This window comes from Barbatula barbatula (assembly GCF_947034865.1).
Source record: "Barbatula barbatula genome assembly, chromosome: 21".
NCBI lineage: Eukaryota > Metazoa > Chordata > Actinopteri > Cypriniformes > Nemacheilidae > Barbatula > Barbatula barbatula.
In genome coordinates, this window is record NC_136784.1 from 12,903,166 (window position 1) to 12,924,959 (window position 21,794).

General features: G+C 37.8%; 1 protein-coding gene across 1 annotated transcript; it reads right to left on the reverse strand.

Annotated features, from left to right (window-relative positions):
• Nucleotides 1–7,446: 7,446 nt before the first annotated feature.
• Nucleotides 7,447–16,075, reverse strand: meox2b (mesenchyme homeobox 2b). The gene is made up of 3 exons (XM_079484276.1): nucleotides 15,282–16,075; nucleotides 12,270–12,442; nucleotides 7,447–8,631 (listed from the first exon to the last, which is right to left on the reverse strand). The coding sequence occupies exons 1-3, from the start codon at nucleotides 15,964–15,966 to the stop codon at nucleotides 8,410–8,412; spliced, it is 1,080 nt and encodes a 359-aa protein (XP_079340402.1). The 5' UTR covers nucleotides 15,967–16,075; the 3' UTR covers nucleotides 7,447–8,409.
• Between the last annotated feature and the right edge of the window lie 5,719 nt (nucleotides 16,076–21,794).

The window sequence follows — 21,794 nt, forward strand, 5'->3', positions numbered from 1 at the left end:
GTCTCAGGGGGCAAAAAATGACATTTAGTATTGAGGGCTGAACTATAAATCAGCATTTTTTTGTTGTTCTTTAATTATTATAAACCATGTAGACTATGTGTGGTATGTAGCTTACGTGAAATTTTACACCACTATAATCAGTTATTATGTATCATGGTAGCAGTATTATTCATCATAGTTAGTTTTACTGGAAATTCAATCCAAAAATACTTTATAAACAGTATTGCATAACAGTAATGCCAATCATACATTTTTCAGTTTATATTATTTTTGTTATTTTTTTATTTGTTTAATATCTCATGGTCAAGTCTGTCCACAGTGCAAAACCAGTTGCACATCATTGTCCACGCTTTATCTAATGCTGAATTCATTTCTTTGAGTTTGCTACAGAGTCCGTTTACGAAAGTCGTGACACTCGGCTTCCGTGTTTGCAACACCTCTAGGCAGCTTTCAGTCAAAGCCAGACCTAGTATTATAGCTGAATGGGGAAGACAGATATTTCTAAAATCCCTGCCAAAAATCACAGTTAAACAGCAAATTTCCAACCAACAACAACAACATACATCAACTGACATTACAATAAATTTTGTTTTCCAAGCTGTTCTATAAATAACTCTTCGAGGTTGCGCATGTGCAAAGATTGGCAAGCATCTCACAAGACTCTTTCTATGCAAAAATACTATCTATTTATTACTACAGTGTTCACACCAAACGCAAACAATCGCATTCCTCGGATTTGACTAATTGTGCAAACATCCCTAATGTACTTTAATTTAATGTGCATTTTGTGAATAAGGTGAAAATGGCTTTTCAGAGATTTTCTTTTGCCCACTAGCTCGCTCGCTCGCTCGCTCCTTCACTCACTCACTCACTCACTCAATAGAAGACAGTGTTTGGTATCACAATGTAAGGACACGTTCTAGGCTGTCTTAACAACACTAAAAACATATTTCTTTCATATTTCTTCCTTCCATACTGCCGCGGTGCTGAGAACTTCATTTAAGGACACACGCTTTCCACACGGTGTAAAAATAAGCTGACACATTCGGTCATTTATAATATACTTTAAATTCCACTGTAACACAGTAGAGATGATGCATGGCCCAAAATCTCTGATCTGGAAGATTCGCTTTATCCTTAAAAGTTGAGCATTTCTGACCCACACTACAATAGATCAAAGAGGATATATATCTGTCTCTCTTGCTGTTACTGCCAGATGCTTGTAAGGATTGAGGGAAATGGATCTTACACGTAAGCCTTATTAAGGAGCAATTCACAGCACTGCTCTCTCTCCAAACCTCAGATGTTCTCTCCCTATTCTCTACTGCAGGTGTTCTGCTTGGCACCGAGCCCTGAACCGAAGCACGTACCTACGGATCCTTCCGGACACAGAGCTTTGTGGGACAGCATTGTTCTTACAGCATTGCTGTGACATTTCTTGATTCAGATCCATAATAATATCTGGCCACTCCCATAACCCTTGGACCTAGAAGGAGTTTTATTACCTAGTTGATTTCCAATTTGGAAAATTTGCAACCATGGGTCTTATTACCGCATCGGTCCAGCCAGCATGTGGATGTTTTTGTCTTTTGGGAAAAGGGGGAGTGTTTTGGATTGATGACCGTCCACGCACAACTTAAACCAGATCTTCCCTATCCACACAAATTTCCTCGCCTGCTGAGCGTTGGGAGTCGGGCCTGTTGTTTTTTCTCATTGCATGGTAACTTATCTTTGCTGTAGTGTTCACAGTAGCCACAGCTGTTTGACTTGGACCCGGACGGCAGGTTAAATGAGCGTGGTCTAATGAAACAAAGATGTATCAGGTTCCCCAGCGCCGGTCTGATGCAAGAAGATGTGGGGCGGACCCATCATCCCCGTTCGTGGGATCGTCTCACTGTGACTTTGATCCAAATTATGAAAACTGACCTTAGGTATAACCTTTCATTAGATCATCAATCAAGCACATATTAACTGAGAACTGTTAAAAGGTGTAAAACCTTTTATTTGAATATCAAAACACTGAAGTATATTAGAGACCTTGGCTCTTAGAGTTGGAGGTAAACAGATCATTTTTCCATCATGACTGTGTAACCATTTACATTGACAAATCTCACAGACTCCTCCAAGCAAGTGTCACCAAAGTCAACTGGAAAAATAATGACCAAAATTAGACTTCCCAAGCATTGCAATCTGACTGGCTCAGATACTAAACAAACACTGAGAATAGCTTTTTTAAAGCGTAACAAGTCTCTAGTCTCTCTTTATCCTCAGTAGAAACAAGATGAAGAATTTGATCATGAAAAAATGACCTTCAATGTATGCACAAAATGTATATGTCAGAAAGTGTAGGCCCAATAAATCCCAACATTACAAACTGTTTTTACAAGTCACTTACATTTTATGGTATATCAAATAAAGTTGAAATTGGTCCGATAAGAAAGGAGATTATAAATTATTTGGATTATATTTTCCAAATTATTTGAAATTCAACTAGATTTTTATATGTCAGTACAACATCATTCAAATGATTGAAGTAACGTTTTAAAACGTAATTTTTTTTTTATAATGGTTGCTGTGATAATGAACATGAACAATACTTTTTGGACACAATGATAAGAATGACATTATCTGTATTGTTAAAGCAAAGGTAAACTGCTTGTGGCGACGGGGCGTGGTTTAGCTGTGTTTGCAGGGGAGGAGAGGGAGAGAGAGAACTGGCGAAGGACACAACGGGAGAGGTGCCGGGCTGACCAAAAGAGAAAGAGAAAGAGAAAGAGAAAGAGAAAGAGAAAGAGAAAGAGAAAGAGAAAGAGAAAGAGGAAGTTGTACGACACCCCTCAGACCCTTATTAGACAATCCTCCCGGGAAAGCACACCTACGCGTCAACAAGACAGCGTGAGAAAGAGCACACCCATCAATGCCTCTTTACTCTGAAGATTAGATGTGTTTGTTTGTTCACTGCATTTCAATGATGAATGTTATATAAACAGTGGATATAAAACTGGATTTGGAGATCGCTTGAAACTGATAGATGGAGCGGTCCCAATGCTAAAAAATGCCGGGCATGAAATGCACTTGGTATGTCAAACTAAGTCATATCTTTGTGTTTTGTTGGCAATCGGAGTATACATTCATAATGTAAACAACACGAACAATGCGATGCTCGTGCTGCATTTTCACCCAGGGGTTAAATTGGGCCGGGGCCGTCCGGGGCAGAGCCCCGACACATAGAACGATGTGTTCAAGTATTACATGCTCTTCTAGTATTATGGAGCAGAACACCGTCGTGCCCCAGTATGAATCTGCTGGGCCAAAGTATAAATCTGTTTAAGTATCAACATACATTTTATTACAAACAAATGCCCTTTTAATCTGTAATGTAATAGAAAAACTAAAAGAGTATTTTTAGCACAAAGGGGATTAAAACCCCAGTCTCCAGTGCCAAGTTAAACAGTACACCTCACGCCACTGGAATCGCTGTTTGAAATGGTGTCGTTCTTACACTTTCTCTTTTCCAATCAGATTTGGGTGGGAGGAGCTAGTGCAAATAGTCTCTGCCAAGAAGGCAGGCAATTTGTACTCCTTGTAAATAGACACTCAAATTAAATTTAAAAAACATGGCATACTGTAAATAAGTTGTCACAGAATAAGAATGTGAGTAAATAAACTTTGACCAAAATGTCAGAGAGAGCCATATAATTCTAACGCTACAAATAAACATTCCACAATTGGCAAAATAAAGTATTTAAAGTAAAACAGAGTTTATATTTATATTTAATAATATATTTATTATTATTGTTCTTTACAGTTGTGTTCTTTTGCATTTAAATTTGTTTATTCCAAACAATGTAAATTACAACAGTGAAGTTTAAGTACAGAAGTTTGTATTATAATATTGAGCCTCACCATTAGTTTTATATACAACAAAGGGCATGTTTGCCATACTGTAATACCTCAATCATTAACCCACATTTTTATACACAGCTGCCCTTTACTGTGAATTTAACAGCATTTTTTACAGTGTGCTATCTATGCTATGCATGAGTCACCTGTTTTTACTAAGCCAAGAAAGCCCTCTAATGAAACGAGTTGCAGATAAACTGTAGAGTTTGGAGTAATGCAGGTGGTCCTCCAGTGGAGGCAGGAAGTGTTTGGGAATGACAGGAATGCCATGGAGTGTGTATACAGGTGGGCTGGGATACAAAGCCAGATTTGATCGGACGGCTAATTGGGAATCAGGGTCACCGACAGTAAACCGACAGCTGTAGTTTGCATTCCTTCTTGAAACCCCAATCACTGAGAACAGGCAGTGGGAGAGGTTCTGGAAATAATCTTCCAGGATCTGTGTATCGCAGTCATTTGAACAAGCTTGATAACAATCATTTTCCCTGTTCAGCGTCGTACTGCAAACCTGCTGCCAAGAAACATTTCTGGGGTTGCTTTGTCTACTTCAAAAGATTAATGAGCTTGCTTCGCCACAAACACATGCTGTAGTTCTCTCAAGATAAATCAATGAGATTATGATAAGCCATTCCCTTGAATTGCAAACGTTAAACACACGGCTGGTGCCAGACGGTTAAAACTAATGTGCTTCTCACTTGCATGAACACTGACAGCATTTGTGGTGCAGATGTGTGTTTTCAATGAAATGGACATTTCTGGAAAGAGCTGACTTGCTGTTATGAGAAATATAAAAATAAGATTTAGATCAGATAAACTATATAAGATCATTTTTGTGTAATGCATTTGCTTTCATTTCAATCACTGGAGCCTCATGTCATTGTTTACAAGTTTATCCAATTTAAATTTAATTTATATTTTTATATATTTACCTTATTGGCCAAAACATCCAGAAAGTGAACATTTTGAAGAGAAGATCAATATTTTTAGTTCATGTTTAAGTGGTGGTTCCTTAGATGTTAACCTATATTTGCTTTGCCACTCATGCATGCCGCTATGTCAGCATTTTAAGTTTGCTTATAGTCGTTGTTACAGTTGTTAATAAAAGGGTGAAAATAAAATATATTTCTTTAATTATAAGCATTGATCTTATTTTTATTCCTCATTCCGTGCTAATTGGAGTTCATCTGCCGTCCTGTGGTTTAGGCTTATTTTCGTGACTTGTGGTTTTAATGCTCCAGGTGTGAAGTCACATTTTGTACTCGTAGTTTCAGTCCCTGGCCCGGGTCTTCTGTAGTAAAAAGGACTGTTATGCCAATAAATAGGATTCTAAATGGCTAAAACAGCTGTCAGTCATGGTCCCCTGCCAGTTTATTGGAGGGTTTGTGGTTTCCTGCATTTCGTCATCCAGTATCATCCGGCCATAATCTTAAGAATCGGAACAGTTTCGTAAGCCCTGTAGCTGAATACTGAATATGTGATATTATGATGAAACCACATCCTTGGATTCGTCCAAGCTGGCGTTATTAAATCTGTCTTGCTGCATAATACTCTTCGCATAATTCTTAACTACACGAAGTGGAATGTGTTGAACTGGAATATACTAATATCAAAGCAACCTTGAATATACAGACTGATTTTCTAGAAGATTATGTAAACAGAAGACAATGGGGCTTTTTGCAACTTTAGTGTAATTTCATTACTTATAACAGTTGTAGATTTATACAGTTGGCACTTTTTTAAAGGTGCTGTGTGTCATTTTTTTGGAGGATCTGTTGACAGAATTGCATTATACAGTATATTATATACATAACTATGTGTTCAGATGTGTTCAAAGACCTTACATAGTGAGCTATTTCTATCTACATACACTGCTGGTCTGCTTACATGGAATCGGCATGTTGTTTTTACAGTAGCCCTAAAGGGACAAACTGCTCTACAGAGTGCGTTTTGTAAATATGTTATCTCCTTCGGCAAAGAAGCGAAAAACTGATGACATATTTGTGTTGTGTCAGCCACCGTAGTGCTTCAAAAGGGAGTCGTGGAGTAAGCTGTTTGTTTGCAGTTCACAATATGACCTAGCCATGACCCATTTATAGAAACAGATTATTTCAGTGCAGTCATTTATTCCCTCGACATGTCTTAACTGACACGTTGAGTCTTCATAAAAGCAACAAGATCTCAGTGACAAAAGATCTTCTAAACATCAGCGCTCACACACAAATTTGCTCTGGCACACATGTGGGGTATTGTACCTCAGTGAACATCATCCGTCAACACCTACAGTTGCAGCGAAAATTATCCTAAATCATTTTTTGAAAGGAGGCTGAGTAGATGCTCGGGCCTTGTGTGGAAAAACGCTTCAGTTGGCTGTGTTGTTTTTGGCATGGCAAAGAGAAATGACAACATAACCCTTCCTGCTAAAGGAAAGTTGTTCCCTGTGGGGTCAAGGTAGAAGGTTCACTCTGGATCAAAAAGTAACACGGGCCAGAGGTATTCCAAAACAACTCCCATTTGGTGTTGCATGCACTAGCTAAATTCGGAGGAGTCACTAGATCCTCAGGACAACAATATAAAGCTGTACAATTGCTTGAAATAAGACAAAATTGGACTATCTTACACTGTGTGCAATAAAACTCATGCATAAAGCTTTTTGCTCTGGGTAACATCTGAGTGAAATTTGTGTGCATTCACATTCACCTTATTGTAAAATTTCTATTCAGATATGCCAAAAAAACAACAAATCATCACAAAACTGAGTTTCCTTGGAGTTTTCAATATGGGAAACAAAATGTAAACATTGTGGATGTTTACTTGTTTGCACTGTATGTGTGCTCGTCTTTGTTACTTCTCTGCGGTGTATTTTTCATTCCTAAGTCATGTTTGCCTTGATGTGTGTTTATTCGCTTATGTTTGCATTGATTTGTCTGTTTGAGGCTGCTTCTGACCGGCCATATTTATCATGTTTTGTTTTGACGTGGTTATGATCAGTGCAGCTGGGCGCTTGGCAGACTTGTAGGGGTCATAAATACATTTCGCATTCGTTTCTCGAAGCCACGAATTGTTTCCCCGAGGGGATCGCTCCTCGTCCTACTTTGATCACAGTATATCATACACAAACATCTAAATCGGAGGGCTAATCAAAAACGTCTTCCACAGAGGGAAAATCCATGGTTGGGTTTGACCACAACTGAAAACAAATCCACTTTGCCTGGTCTCGCCTTTGTGTCGGGGGGAACAGCAAAGCCACAAATCAAATGAATCCAAACTTCTGCAGCTATCGAATCACCAGCTGCTCTCCAATGAGCAGAGACATTTGGGAAGTTGGCAAACTCTGTGAAGTGCCACTCCAGAAATGAGAATGCTCACATGAGCTACACTGAAACCAAAACATAATGTTCATTTTTACCATAACTTTCCATAATATTTTAATGACATAATCCTCTTCAGTGTTTGGTAACAGTTTCGTTAAAAGAAGCTTTTAAAAAAGCTGTGAAATGTAATCTGTTAGTGAAATTTATTAAGCAAGTTTGTCACAAACAAGTTAGAACTGCAATATGGTTTGTTTATTTACAAGGTAAATAAAGTATATGAACTACACTTTAAACTGAACTTGAAAGATCAGAAATATCATAATTCAGTTTGGTGTGTTGCACTCAAAAAAAGGCCATTCATTTGTAATTACAATGGTATTACACTCTTATGCATGAGTAATTACATATAAATAGCTAAAAAGATGCTATTACTACTGTAATCCATCAGTGATGATTCACAAATTGTTTGCAGTCCTTAGGTACACTCAAGAATACAAAGGAGCAATGCCAGCAATATAACATTGTCTCCCCCACATTTAAAACGTTTCTCAAAAGTGTATTTTTAACCTCTTTGAGTCCCAGAAAGTATCTGTTCAAGCAGAATATTCTGATAAATTTACAAAAAGGATGTTTGTCACTATCTATCTAGACATAACAAAAAATTTTATACAAATATTTTTGTAATAAATGTGTCCTTAATGGGGTTTTATTTTAAATAAATGAAAAATATACATATTCTGTGCTATCACGGATTCAGTTCAGTATTCAGTGAAATTGTTTTCAAAATCTGTATAAATACAGTAGCAATCAGTTCTGGCAAAAATAAAACAGTGCAAAAATCCTCTCCAAGGCACTCATGTGGAATGTTTACAACATTCTTGCTTACATTTATTTACACATTTCAAAATTAAAGTCACACATGAGCATACTGTAGTTTCCTTTCTCCAGTTTTTTTACAAATCGTCAAGTGTGTTCACCTTTTAACCACTTCTGTTAGGTGCCGATAAGGGCTGAGCTCTGGCTTGTAACCCCTTCCAGCATCTGTTACACAGACCAGGAACAAACCCCAAGCACTCCAAATGAAATAACAAAATAACAACACATGGCCGGGTACAAGTTGTTAATGGCTTTTTGAGTACCAATATTGTTGATTCCTGAGGAATTTGGCAGGCGGTGACTGGGTGGGCCCCGGGCATCATAAATGCGCATGCTCGGAGCTCTGGTCACTTTCGTGGCTGTCTTCCTCATTGCTTGGAGAGCCGATTGGATGGTGAAGCCCCACCAAAGGGGAAAACTCGGAGGGTGAGAGAGTTCCTTTCTTTACATTCACAAGTTCTTTCTCTCGCGCGGCGGCCCCCTGCTGCCCTCCCTTTACCCGTTTCCACTTCATTCTTCTGTTCTGGAACCAAACTTTTACCTGTATGAGAAAAATACTGTTACTAGGGAGTCACGTTAGGAATATGTTATTTAAGGTGGCCATTATCGCAAAACAAATCCAGACGTGATGCAATCACAGGATAAAAGTTAATTTAATTTAGGAAGAATAGGTTTTACATCATCAGATAAAATTGTAACAATAATGTGTTGTGTCACAATACTTTGTGATGCAAAATGTTACAATATTTATTATAATATAATTACATTACCTATTGAAAAGATAGTTTGCAATAATATCATGGATTTGTGAGCTGAGTGTTTTGTCACACTACTGATTTGACAGTTAAGGATCTTAAAATTTATTTTTTCTAAAGTTTTGTATTGTGTGCAATGGATGTTGTTTTCCGGTATTTGGATGACTGTGGACGCAGTGTGTATCAGCGGTCAGTGAGAACAAACAGAAGGCCGACCACGACCATCTAATGATAAATAAGAAAACAAATAATAAAATATGAATTTATGTTAAAATGATAATTATCTGAAAAGAAAGAATGTGCAGTGATATGAAAGACTTAAAAGCAGAATGGAAGGGACATCTATACAGTTCAAAGGTCATGACCCAAAATGTCTGACCACATTATATGCAGCAATTGAATCAGCATATATTCAAATATAAAATATAATTTTGCCATATTAAATATAGTTGTAAACTATCATTGTACCACTAAAATTCTAATAAAAATGATTTTGCAAATATCATTCAAAGTAAATATGTAAATAAGAGTTGTTTGCTCATCAGAAGATTACATTTTGGCAAAGCTATAAATAGCATACAGTAGCTAGCTACGCACAATGTTTATGGCACTTTTTCTGTCTCTTAGCAACACAGACGTCCATGATCTGCATCAGGGAAACTCAACACCACTTTGTGGGAATGTGTGTTCGGGTGTGTGTTATGGCACTCTGCGGAAAGAGTTGTTCTGGCACGTACACGTAGACCCCCACTCTAAAACCACCATTACGCCTTCCGTATCAGGACAAACTCTGTATCAGATTGGATGAGTTTTCCATAATAGACCTCGTCCAACACGGCACTCAGTCTGACACATGCACACGACATTCACAAACCAAGCAAAGTACCTCGTGTGCACTTCAGGTAAGAGGCACTGAAGGGTCGTATCTTTAAATGATCTTTAAACTTCCTAAAAGTCATGTATGCTATTGTGTCCAGGATTTGTGTGTTTTTCATGTGGAGTGTGGGAAGTTTGGTGGAATGATTGGCTCTAGGGACTCTCTGGGCTATTTCCACCTGGTCGGTAATGTGCTGAATCAAAACTCTGTTGGCCCACGGTCGCACCTCCGATCCCTGACTCAACATATTTGCGTCTCCACCGTGATGCTTAGGCTGCTGCCTAAAACGGGGTCGATCAGATCTGGACCGTGTGGCGGCAGCCTACCCCCTTATATCCAGGCTTGATAGGGACACTGTCTGAAATAGTTATTTTGGGAAGTTCAACACAGGTATTGCAGATTACATTACGTGACAATAAAATGACTGATGGAGTGGTTGAACTGGGAACTTTCCTACAAGTTTTTGAAGTAAAAATGCAATAAGGGTTTTAGGAAAATGTATTTTCTTGATGTTCAATTCAATTTTTTATAATATTGAGATCTGATTGGTTACTGACTTCCAAATATCTTCCTCTGTGTTCAGCAGAACAAAGAAATGTATACAGGTTTGGAGAGCAAATGACGACAACATTTACATTTTTGGGTGAACTATCACTTTAACACACCTAAAACATCACATGAATCTCACTGTTTTCTCTCCCCATTTCTTCCGGTCGTTGGCTAACTGCTAGCAAAGTTAGCTTAGATATGTGCTAATACGTGAAAAATAACTTGTTCCCCGGGTTCTGAATAGGTGAGCTAACATGAGACATTTTTAGACACATACCCACACCATAATCCTTACCAACAAAAGAGTTTATTTCACTTTAAGTGATATGAAGTGTATACTGAAATTGCCAGCATTTTTGATGATCATTTCTACTGGTCTGCTAGTTTTATTGTGTTTAAGGCAACACTATACAACTTTTGCTCACCGTTTCACATTGTGGTTGATAAGCGCAATTGTCTGTTACCAGTGTTGTATGTATACGCTTCCCCGTGGGCACCGCAATACAAGTGAATTTGTTTGCTATACTGGTGGAAAAATAACACACTCTTCCGCAGGCAGGGGATGGGCGGGGTGGTGTCTACGGAACTCACAGAACTTAAAGAGTCTGGTTGTAGCCTCTATGAGGCTGCTCAGCAGTGGGAGTAGAATCCGTCCAGTAAAGAGTTGACAACCATTGAAACCATTTTTTAGTAATTATTTTAAGGTCGAAAAATCTACAACTGTCGTCCTTCTATACGTCAATTTCGGCAGGTATGTGTTCAAATATCAGCAAGATGATATTGGAAATTCATTTTGTAGCCGACTCTGCGCTGGTTTGTACTGGCCGCCGTTTTGCCTCCAGCTAATGCCGTGACGTAATCGTGACGTGGCCGCAAAAGGATTCTAGATGCACATGACCTATCCTGTTATCCTGATCAAAAATGTACATACGGCACCGTTGGTTCTTAATCACAAATTACTTTTGTGAATAGTGACTCATTTCTCATGATTGTTCAATATTTGATGGATGCCTCATATCTCCGTATTTCGTGATTTTTAATGCCATAACTCATTATTATTAGTCATCCTTTATGTTTGTGACTGGTTATGCAAATATCTAACCAATAAAAAGTATTGAAAAGTGCTTGTCAACTTTGACAACACAGCACGTAATAATTGCGAAGGTTTCGAAAGGACAATAACGATAATTCTAAATATATAAATGCGGAAAGAAATATTATAAGTGTCTAACAAATTATGAATTAAGAAGAAACTTTTTTAGGACTATTGCATGTGGCATGTATGTGGATTCTCCTAAACACTACATGTGGGATAATTACAAACAGCTTTAGAGAAACAGTGTGCAGATGTTCAGAACTGGCTGTTTAAGATCCGAGATCAACCCACGTCCACAGATTTATTGGATCTGCGCTGACAGTCAATAGGAAGCAATTGTGAGTAGGAAGGGAAAAGCGATTCAAACAGAACGATTCAAATCCTAGGTGAGTTACTGAGGGATTCATTTCAGGTCAAGACACTAACACCGATCCTGTGAATGGGTGTGAGATGAGCTGGCCAAATGTATATTATTTTTCAACTTCAACTCTGAAGTTGAAATATCCTCGAAATATGCATAGAAATATCATAGAAATTCATTCTTCTGTCATTGTAAGAAATAAAACCATAAAAGACATCTATAGTAAGTGTACATACATGTAAAGCATGAAATTAGTAAGGCAGCACAGACCCTCGAACCTTTAATCCGTAATTTTGCCATTGCTTTTGCTTAAAGTCACACGTCTGTGACCTTTTTGACTTATTTATATAGTCTCTAAGAATAGGCTATAGGCCACCATAAAGAACCTCAGTTCACCTCTGTGTGACTTTATCTTTTTGGCGTAGTCAGCTTTTATGCAAAAGTTCTCTCTACCCATCCAAATGAATGTTTTCAAAGCCAATAAACATGTCAATGTTAAGTTTCCCAGAAACATGTAAAAACAGACCGAGCATCAACATACTTGTCTCTCTGTAAGGTCAAGGTTGACAGCGATTTCGTAGCGTCTGAGCCGTGTCAGATAGTTGTGGTGAGCGAACTCCGATTCCAGTTCTCTAATCTGTTCCTTGGTGAACGCTGTGCGCTCCTTCCTGGGTTTACTGCTCACGTCTGACTTATAGCTCCCATCCTGCGAATCTGAAATGAAAAACAGATCACTCTCCAGCCACTGCGTATGCACAGAAAAAAGAATGTGAGGTGGCAGGAAAAAGGGATGAAATAATAAGATGGTGTGATAAACGGCAGGGCTCTGAAATAAAATAAATGAACAAAAAATGAAAATGAAAGCGAAACAATTTGGACTGCCAATCACCGTTTATTATGATGATATGGCCCTGTTGTTTTGAGCAGGCGGAGACGGGCCAGGGAAAGAAGTGTGTGCACTTAAATCTGGCCTGAATCAACAGCCTTTCTTTCACACTGTCCAACAATCAGATCAATTTTCGTTTCATTTTCCACATGTTGCTCCGTTCACAGAATATATAAAGCAAAAAAAAAAAATGTCGGACTGGTCCAAAAATTATTTAATTCAAACATTAGTGTGCTGTTTACACTACAAGGATCTAGTAACATACTTTTAAAGTTATAAAGTTATAATTGCTCTGTAAAAGTCAAATTGCTCTGTAAGAAAAACTCCAAATGCAAAGTAGAAAAATCAACCAATTGTGCTACATTTATTTTGTTTTTTTGTTTAAAAGCACCAATACAAAAGTGAGCGACGAAAGCAAATAATAAAATGGGTCCTTATCAAGATTGCTTGAATAAGTTACATCTGCAAAAATATTACCAAAATATATTTATTGGGAATTTATAATTGAACTCTACTGGTGGTTTTAAGACATTTCAGACCTTTTAGGGTTTATAGTATAAATGCCTGATTTATGCAAGACAGTCATGTTAATTACAACACATTAAAAGAAAGAAAGAAATAGGTTTTCAATGAATTTCTTTCGGCTTGCCATTCAGTAACGGGTGTGATTTAGATGTTACATTTTTTGGCTCCTTTGAAAGCAGCCAAGAACTACAACCGCTCTAGAAATCAGTTTTTACAATACACAAGATTATGAGCCTTGAAGCTCGTATTTTATCTCCAACATCACTTTTCGTAATAATCTATAATCTGAAGCGTTTGTCATTGCAACATCTCGACGCATGACGTGGCTCTAGATGGAAACCACACAGCCTTTAATAACTGCCAACAGAGTGAAGAACAAAATTAGATTTGGTATAAAGGCACGCTGAGTGCCAACAGGACCCTTCTGGAAATTTCTACCAGCGTTGTGTATATCCATCAATCTGCTATCATGCCATAAATTACAGGCACCTGGATGAACAGCTTCAGCATATAGGCTCCATTCATAAAATCGCTAAATTGACAAAAGCAGTCGAACTACTGTTAAATTGAGTCAAGCTTGTTATTTTCACACAAAAAAAAAAACGTTCTATAGTATGAACGCAAATTCATTTCAAGCACAACCTGAACAACAACCAGTTCAATCTTTTGCCTATAACAATGATTTATAAGCTCGTAGGTCAATGTCACACTACTCAATTTACCAGGTGTGATATTTCTATTGTTCTTGAAATTTGAGGACCAGGTTTTGTATAAAAAGTCCCCATCTGCAGCTCTAACTGTTTTCCCCAGCCATAAATAGCACGGCGGTGTTTGGGGGGCATCAAACGCACAGCTGTGGGCAGAGCGAGCATTTAACGGCGGGCTTCACCTGCGGGCTATTAAAGACCTAAGGGTAAATGCCACAGTGACTTACACCAGTGAGACTGATGAGAGAAAACCTAGCACACCCGCCTCCATCATTACAATCTAATATGCTTTTTGCTGATGAGTCATGATGTGCTTTGCATTTATTTTTCATTGAATTAACCCTAAATTCATTCATAATAGAAAAGAACTGAAATAAAGGAATTCCTGTTTTCTTTGAACTTAGTCTTGGACTTGAGTTTGAACTTGAGTCTCAGTCTGTGGGGATCTTGAATCGATTAAAGCCAAGTTTATGTATGCGAATGTAAATCTCAATGTCAACTATGTAAAAACAATTATAAATCACACAAATCTTAATGTGATAATTTCATTTGTTTTCATGTCCATCTTGACGTTAGTTACAGTGACGGACATTAATATTATAAGATATCTTATATTTCTGGATATGAATTGAGATTGAATACACTATCAAACCATAAGATTGTTTTTCTGCTTAGTATTTCATTTAAAAAATATATAATAAAAATAGTAGAATTCATTCAAATAATTTGAATTTAAATATTGAAAAAATATCAGATTGTCAAAACTTAGTAAACATACGATTTAACTTAAGAAAGTAATTTCCCATCATATTTATCAGTCTAAAAAGTTTGAGTTCTATGACACAAACTTGGATTCACAATTAAAAATAAAATGACACTTTTATTTCTTAGGCCAGATTAGGCAAAGTTTGTACAAACAAAAAACACAAAAAGTCACTTTTGATTAAAAACAGATCTATGATTATAATTCTGAATTACTTTGAATTAATAATAATAAAAAAATTGTTACTGACATAATCTGTTCTGAAAAAGAAAAAAAGGAAGTAACACGTAACTTTAAGGGAACCAGTTCAAATGTAGTTATTTTCCCGTCTTTAGTATGATGCGGTGTAAAATAATTATTTTTTGTTGTTTCAACTTAAAGAAAGTAAAAAAACCTGGTTGCATTAAAATTTTGAGTTAATTCAACCTCAAAATACAGAACATATACAAAATATTTTTTAAGTTAAATGAACTTAAAATTTTAAGGCAACCAGGTTTTTTTTAACTTCTTCTTTAAGTTAAACCAATTTTTTTTTTAACTATATTATTTGTCTTTAACTATATCAATTTAAACATACTTGAACTATTCAAGATTGTCCAATTGTTCTATTACCAGTGACACAATCACAGATCACAGATTCACCTACCGAACAAGAAAAACAGGTGAACCTACCTGAACTGTCGTTCTTTCCTTTGCTATTCCGTTGCTCAGGTTCAACACTAGTCATGGTCTGTCTCCCAAATTCTCCTGACACACATGATACCCTAGAGGGGTCACTACCAGCAAGTGTTGGGTTACCAGTGCACAGGGCCTGAGAACCTGCACCCCCTGAGTTGCACAGTTCTGCTGCAGCAGCTTCGGGGTGCGGCAGGCAGAGGCCGTGACGGTCGCCACCGACCGAGGGCATCTGCGGAACGTGCCAGGCAGGTTGATGCTGCGAGTGATGTGGATGCTGCAGAGTAGGGTGAACTCTGTGATGAGGTCCTCCGAAGCTGGCCTCGTCCCCCGCGTAGCTGCAGGGCGGCGAAGGTCCCGGCAGGTCGGGGTAGGAGATGTGGTCGGAGCGTCCGTGCAAAGTCAGCGAGGACTGCGCGAACGCCGGGTGGAGGGCTTGGGCCGGGGCGTGCGGGCTCCGCAGACATCCGAACAGAGAGTGATCCATTTCCACTTCGTTTCTAAAGATCCACACAACTGGTCTCCTCGGTGAGTTGGAAACGGGGGAAGGCAGGACCCCCAAAATCTCAAAGCTCTTCCTCAAGCGCCTTGCACCCGTGGCTACCGTAGTCCAGGAGTCAGCAGCGAGAGAAAGAGGGAGCGGGTGGCGATGAAAGAAAAGGCCTCTGGTAATCCTGAGCATGCAGCCCTGTTGCCAGGTGGAGAGAGAGGGTAAACACACACAGCCTGCAAGAGGAAGCTCGGGTGACAGACGGGAGAGAGAGAAAGGGCAGGGAGAGAGAAAAACAGAGCGCTCTGGGCCCGACTGGATACTGTGCTTGTGGAGAAGTGTGGCTGGAGAGAGGGAACGAGGGAGGGAGGGGGGCAAACGGAGGTAGTGGAGAAACGGATGTTATATATAGGGCGTAACATGAGAGGGAGGTTGTGTCGCAGGCTCCTCGCTGCTGACCACATGCATGCGATATTCCTCCAGAAAAGTGAGGTACAATAAATCTGAGACCGGCCAAGTAGTTGCGGCCTCACGAAATCAGGGGGATGATATTTTGGACCTGGGTGATATGACCCCACTGAGTGTTTTTCTAAGAAACGAATTGCGTAAGCAGGAGAAGTGTGAGGGTGGAGTGTGGGTGTCTTAAGGGGTGGGGCAGAGGTTGGGGTGCAGGGTTTTGGGGCAACGGCAGCTCAAATTGCTGTCTGTGTGTTTACTGAAGTGCTTGAACTAGGTGGCCTAAAATTATCTACGTTTTCAGCATCCTTTTTTTTAGATTGGAATTAACTTAAAATTTGATTTTGAAGTGTAAAATGATCCAACCAAATGTATTCAATACTGTAAACAAATCCAGTCAAAAAATAGGGCTTTACCAGAAAAATACGCTAAACTATTTTTTGTAAAGTACAGTCAATTTACATGTTTAGAAATTAAATGTTTTTCACACAACTTTTAACTTTTCCAGTGTATTTCTGTCATATTTCATTTTGTTACCGTTTTTCAAAAATATCTGAAAGATTTTTGTTTTATTTTAAGATTTCGTAAAATATATTTTTTACTGGTATTAGCGAGAACAACATAACAAAACATAATGTGACCCGAATTTAACTTCAGGTAGACCTCTGCAAAGTATCAATAACTGTTGAATAGGTTACATTTCATTTAAAACAATTGATACAATATTAAAATGAATTCAATAGAAAACCAGACAGAATGACTTTGGGCCCAAAGTTAACTTCTGTTCTGTATAGACTCTGCAAAAGAATATAACTGTGTTTGGAAATGATCTGCATGAGACAGAATTTGCTTGTATTTTGGATAAAATCTACGAAAACGACCAAAACAGAAAAGATGGTTATTGAAAGCACAAAAGTTTGATGCAGACAGCTAATAAAGTCCCTCTACCCTGCAATAACTCAGAATGTGTCTGACAAATCTAGAACTAATGCAAATGACACACCGGACCGTCTGTTGCAGGCATAAAGTGACATGCAGATTTCTATAAATCTGTCTAACTTTAGATACACTGGAGTGTAATTCATAGCTTGAGCAGTTGCATGAAAATAGTTTTGAGGAGACACATGCTGTTCATTCTCATGCGTATTTTTCAGAAGGAAAATCATATTTCTCTTCCAGAAAGCTCACAGAAAACATTTGGAAGGGCCTTTTTGATTGTCACAAAATAAAGTCCTGACCGTGGCATGAAAACTCTTTTAGTGATTAAAAGTGATTTGCAGCTCTGAGGGAAAAGTACATATTTTATTAAATTTGTTAAACTAAACTTTTATTGACATATGCTCAGTTTTCGTACTGCAATATGAAGCTAATTCAAAGGTTGGGATAACAATCCTTTAGTTCTTCATTTTACTTTATAGTTTTTTGTCAACCACAAGGAATAAATAACTAGAAACAATAAAAAGGCTCATGAAAAGACTATAGTTCATTATATTGCAAAACGCTTATGAAAAGTTAAAATCCTGTCCCAGTAATTGGTAAGTTAAAGTTTAAATGAAAAAAACATTGTTTTTAAAAACATTTTACAACTCTCTATAATTGTTTTTCATTTAATACAAAAACAAATACATTGAAATGTAGCTGTGGTTAAAAATGACTGGTGTAAAAAATTGCATTTGTATTTCCATTAGTTTATTTCCAAAGCAACCCTGTTTAACACTCACAATTCTTCCGCACAAAACTTTGTCGCAAAAGAGCTCGGCAATATTCCTGACCACTGTCAAATAATTCTTGCGCACTGTCCTTCACATTCACAACAACCTCTCCATATAGATGACTGTGGGCTGCCAAACACGCACATAAGCTTTAACCCGGAGAGGAAATTAGCTTCATTTGAAAAGGAAATGACTTCAGCAGACCACCAAAATCTGATGAGGGTGTTACAGTTTTCTGCCTCCGTTTAGACCGACTGCCGTGTCCAGCAGTCCTGTATGCTTCATAAGAAAATATAGTGTTTATTTAACAAATTAGGCCAATTAGTCGTTATGTAAAGTAATCTCTGAGCGAGGCGCCTGGGTGCGTATTAATGTTCATATGGTTTCACTTTTAGCCTCAGAGCCTGAGTCATGTCATTGCCCCAGGCCCCCGAGCGGTTACGTGAGCCTCAAGTTCTTTCCTCTTTTGACCTCTTTCCTCTCTCGTCTCGGTGGGTCCGAGGACCTAAGCCTCTGTAATAGCTGACTGCTAATTTGACAGATCCCCGGGGAGAAGAGATTTTCTGCAGGTGAGTCCTCTTACCTGGTGGCCAGTGATTTAACGCTTGTCTAACACGTTACGCTTATTAGATTTTGTTGGATTTTGAGGAGGCCACTCGAACTCGTGTCATTCAGATGCACAGGAGCAAAAAACCAGGCAGACCAATATTCAAATGCTTTATAATTTGGTTCATAATTTACTTTTTTTAAGTACACTTGGGAATTTCGATTTTATTGCAGATGTGTTTATTTTGAAATCTTTTCAAATGTAGCAATTTTTTTTACATTGTGCAGTCACCTTTTTTTACGGCCGAGCGGAAAGAAACACGCGGATTGTTATTATACCACCAAGTCTGTTAACTGCTAATGTCAGAGACGTATTTCTCATTCATTTGTGTTGCTTTGTAATGAAAGGATGAAAGAAAGGAGAGAGCATACAATGCATTTTATATAAACAGACACAGCCTGAGTAAACACGAGGCCTTTAGAAATCTCTGTTACGGTTGAGTCACTATACTTGTAGCTGTGTAACTCTGTGCAGGAACTATATAAAGCTATTAAACATCAAAAACAACGTCCATTCTTAACACTCTGATATTACTTCAATAAGCCTCAATAAAAGTGCACTGTAAAAAATGAGATGTTGAGAAAATTCTTAAGTTTGGCGTAACAAACAGACATTCTTAAATTTGCTCAACGTTTGGGCCAAAAAGGACCACATAACTTTACACGTAGTTTACTGAGTAATGTCACGTGTCTCTTAGCTTCAACAAGCAGTTGAACCAATGTTAAATAATTATGTAAAATATTAAGTTATAAACTAAGGTCACCCAACCTTATTACAATAATTTTTATTATATACATACAGTACTTAAGAGAAACCTAAATATTGGTTTAGTATATGAAACAGATTGTGTGGAATGCATTTTCACTATAGAAGAAACATGGCATCATATATTCAGACCTCAACACTAAACACCTCAATTATGGTTACGATTAACAAACAACATTCATTGGAAAAACAACAACTGTAAACACATCAGACAACTAGCACCTTGTGTACACCGGACGCAACTGGCGCTGCACGGCACAACTGGATTCGGCGCTGTCCACACTGGATTCGACGCGTCACGCCTGACGCATCCGGTGTAGACAACAGGGACCACAACAGCAGCACAAATAAAGCCAGATGCAAAACACTCAAACAGTAATACATTTTAATACTACTGACCCTATAATTGTACGTGCTGAAATGCATGCTGGGAACTTTCAAATGTAAAATTGTTTGCAGAAACATGTAAATAAGTCCAGTCAACAAAATAATCTTTAATAAAAATAATAAAGGTTTGGTTCATCCTTAAAAAAATCTCCTCAAGTTATTACATTGTTGGAAGAACGTTTTAAAGTGTGCAGCAAAATAAACTCATACAACACATAGCCTTGAAAATAAAGAGGACTGAATGAAGAGGATGATGAAACGTAATTTAAAGTATTGCAAGGGTTTTAAAAAATTTGTTTCAATCAACAGGATCCTAAATTATTACAGAGACATTTATCATCAAACCAGTAAAAAAGGAGAATTGAAGATATTTTTTATATTAATGCAAAGAGCTGGTTGTTTGTACACGTTAACCCAGCATCTGATAATGTCTGGGAAGCCAAAGGAAATGTACAAGTAATCTGAACTAAGTCTGTGTTTTGCATTGGTCATTGTGCTGCCATAATTCAATGATAATCTGAAATTGAAATGAAGCATGAAGACCTTTGTGTATCAAAGTAAAGTTCCAGTCAAAGTTGATGTGATACTCAGTCGCAGTACAGAGGCTATATACAGTATTTGCTCCAGGCTTTCTGACTGAGTTTGCAGTTACAGAGTCAATCTGTTTGACACGAGCTGAGACTAATGCGTTCCGTGCCATGCCTACACTGTGCCAATGCCTTTTACTGTAAAACTGATTTGCCACACAAAAAAACTATACTGGTATATATTAGTAGGCGAAAATGAAAATAGTTTCCTTACCTTTACAACTTCACTTTACCTCCACAAATTTTTATGTTTGAAATAAATTGTTCATGCAGTGGGCAAGATGATAAAGCGGGCTATATTTTATTCAGGATTATATTGGTTTTGTTTTACAAACCTTTTTTTGCCACAGAACTAAGGCCTCTTATTTTCATACACAAGATTTTAGCAGATACACACTCGCCGAATATTCCTTACCGGGTATATGACACATGTCACGCTGCCACGGCATCATTCATATAAAAAGTTCATGCGCCTTGATCATTTGTGTTCATTATTGAAACACACGGCCATGTAGTCATAGCCACCAGATCTCTGCAAAGTATGGAGGACACTTGACCTCATTGCTCTTCCCTGTACTTCTAAAGAGAGAAGGGTTGGAGTATTCTTTATAGATTTACAGATCTACAGACTGAGGGCAGATGTCATGATTTGCTTGAGATTATGCAAATGAAAGCAGGATCCTTCAGTGTAGGCTTGTTTTTAATATTGTATGTTCCTGTAGCTCAGTTTAGTGCATTGTAAATGACAAATTTTCTCAATTCCCTTGGAATACTTATTAAAATGTATAGTCCGAATGCACTTTTAAGGCAACAGTGATTCAACAAATGCACTGTTGTCAAAGAGAAATGAGAATGTTGTATTTAAAATGCTTTAAATGCCTGTTTAAATATAAAATCAAAATTCTTGTCACGCTTTTGTTTGTATTTATTCCGTTTTAAAAAGCCAGTAAGATAGTAAGACTTTGTTGAAGCAAAACATTTTATAAATATATATAAATAAACATTATTATTATTATTATCAATAAGTGTAATAATTAATATTTTACAATCTTCCTCCAAAATACTTAAAATCTGTGATTTCAATTTCCATGTTTACCTTTCCACAATAATAATTTCGTTCAGAATGATATCATTACCTGGCAACAAATGTATGATATCCAGTATTAACTGAACTGTCAACAAATGGTTTCGATATAATTCTTTCGACATTAAACAGGTCAATTCAAACTACCTGACTTAAAAAAAGTGGCTGAATGAACAAAAACTTCTGACATACAGCACTAACCCAAACTTGATATTTTCACCCATAGAGAAAGTAGCACTACGGATTATGTAGCTCCAGTAAAATGGAAAGCAACAGGACATCACAGAAGATAAAGACACATGCTTTCCTCATCCCATCATCGATGTTTACACCTGCAAATCACGCCTCTTTAAACAGCCTGCAGACATTCGTCCAGCAAATGACTGCTTGTGTTTTTACCTCCTTCCTCTTTTGTTGTTCTG

Excerpts from the sequence above, each read along its gene's own strand:
- meox2b (XM_079484276.1), bottom strand. The coding sequence starts at position 15,966 with ATGCTCAGGATTACCAGAGGCCTTTTCTTTCATCGCCACCCGCTCCCT. Across the intron at positions 12,443-15,281 it reads AGGAAAGAACGACAGTTCAG|ATTCGCAGGATGGGAGCTAT; the intron begins GTAGGTTCACCT and ends TTTTCATTTCAG. Across the intron at positions 8,632-12,269 it reads TTGACCTTACAGAGAGACAA|GTAAAAGTTTGGTTCCAGAA; the intron begins GTATGTTGATGC and ends TTTCTCATACAG.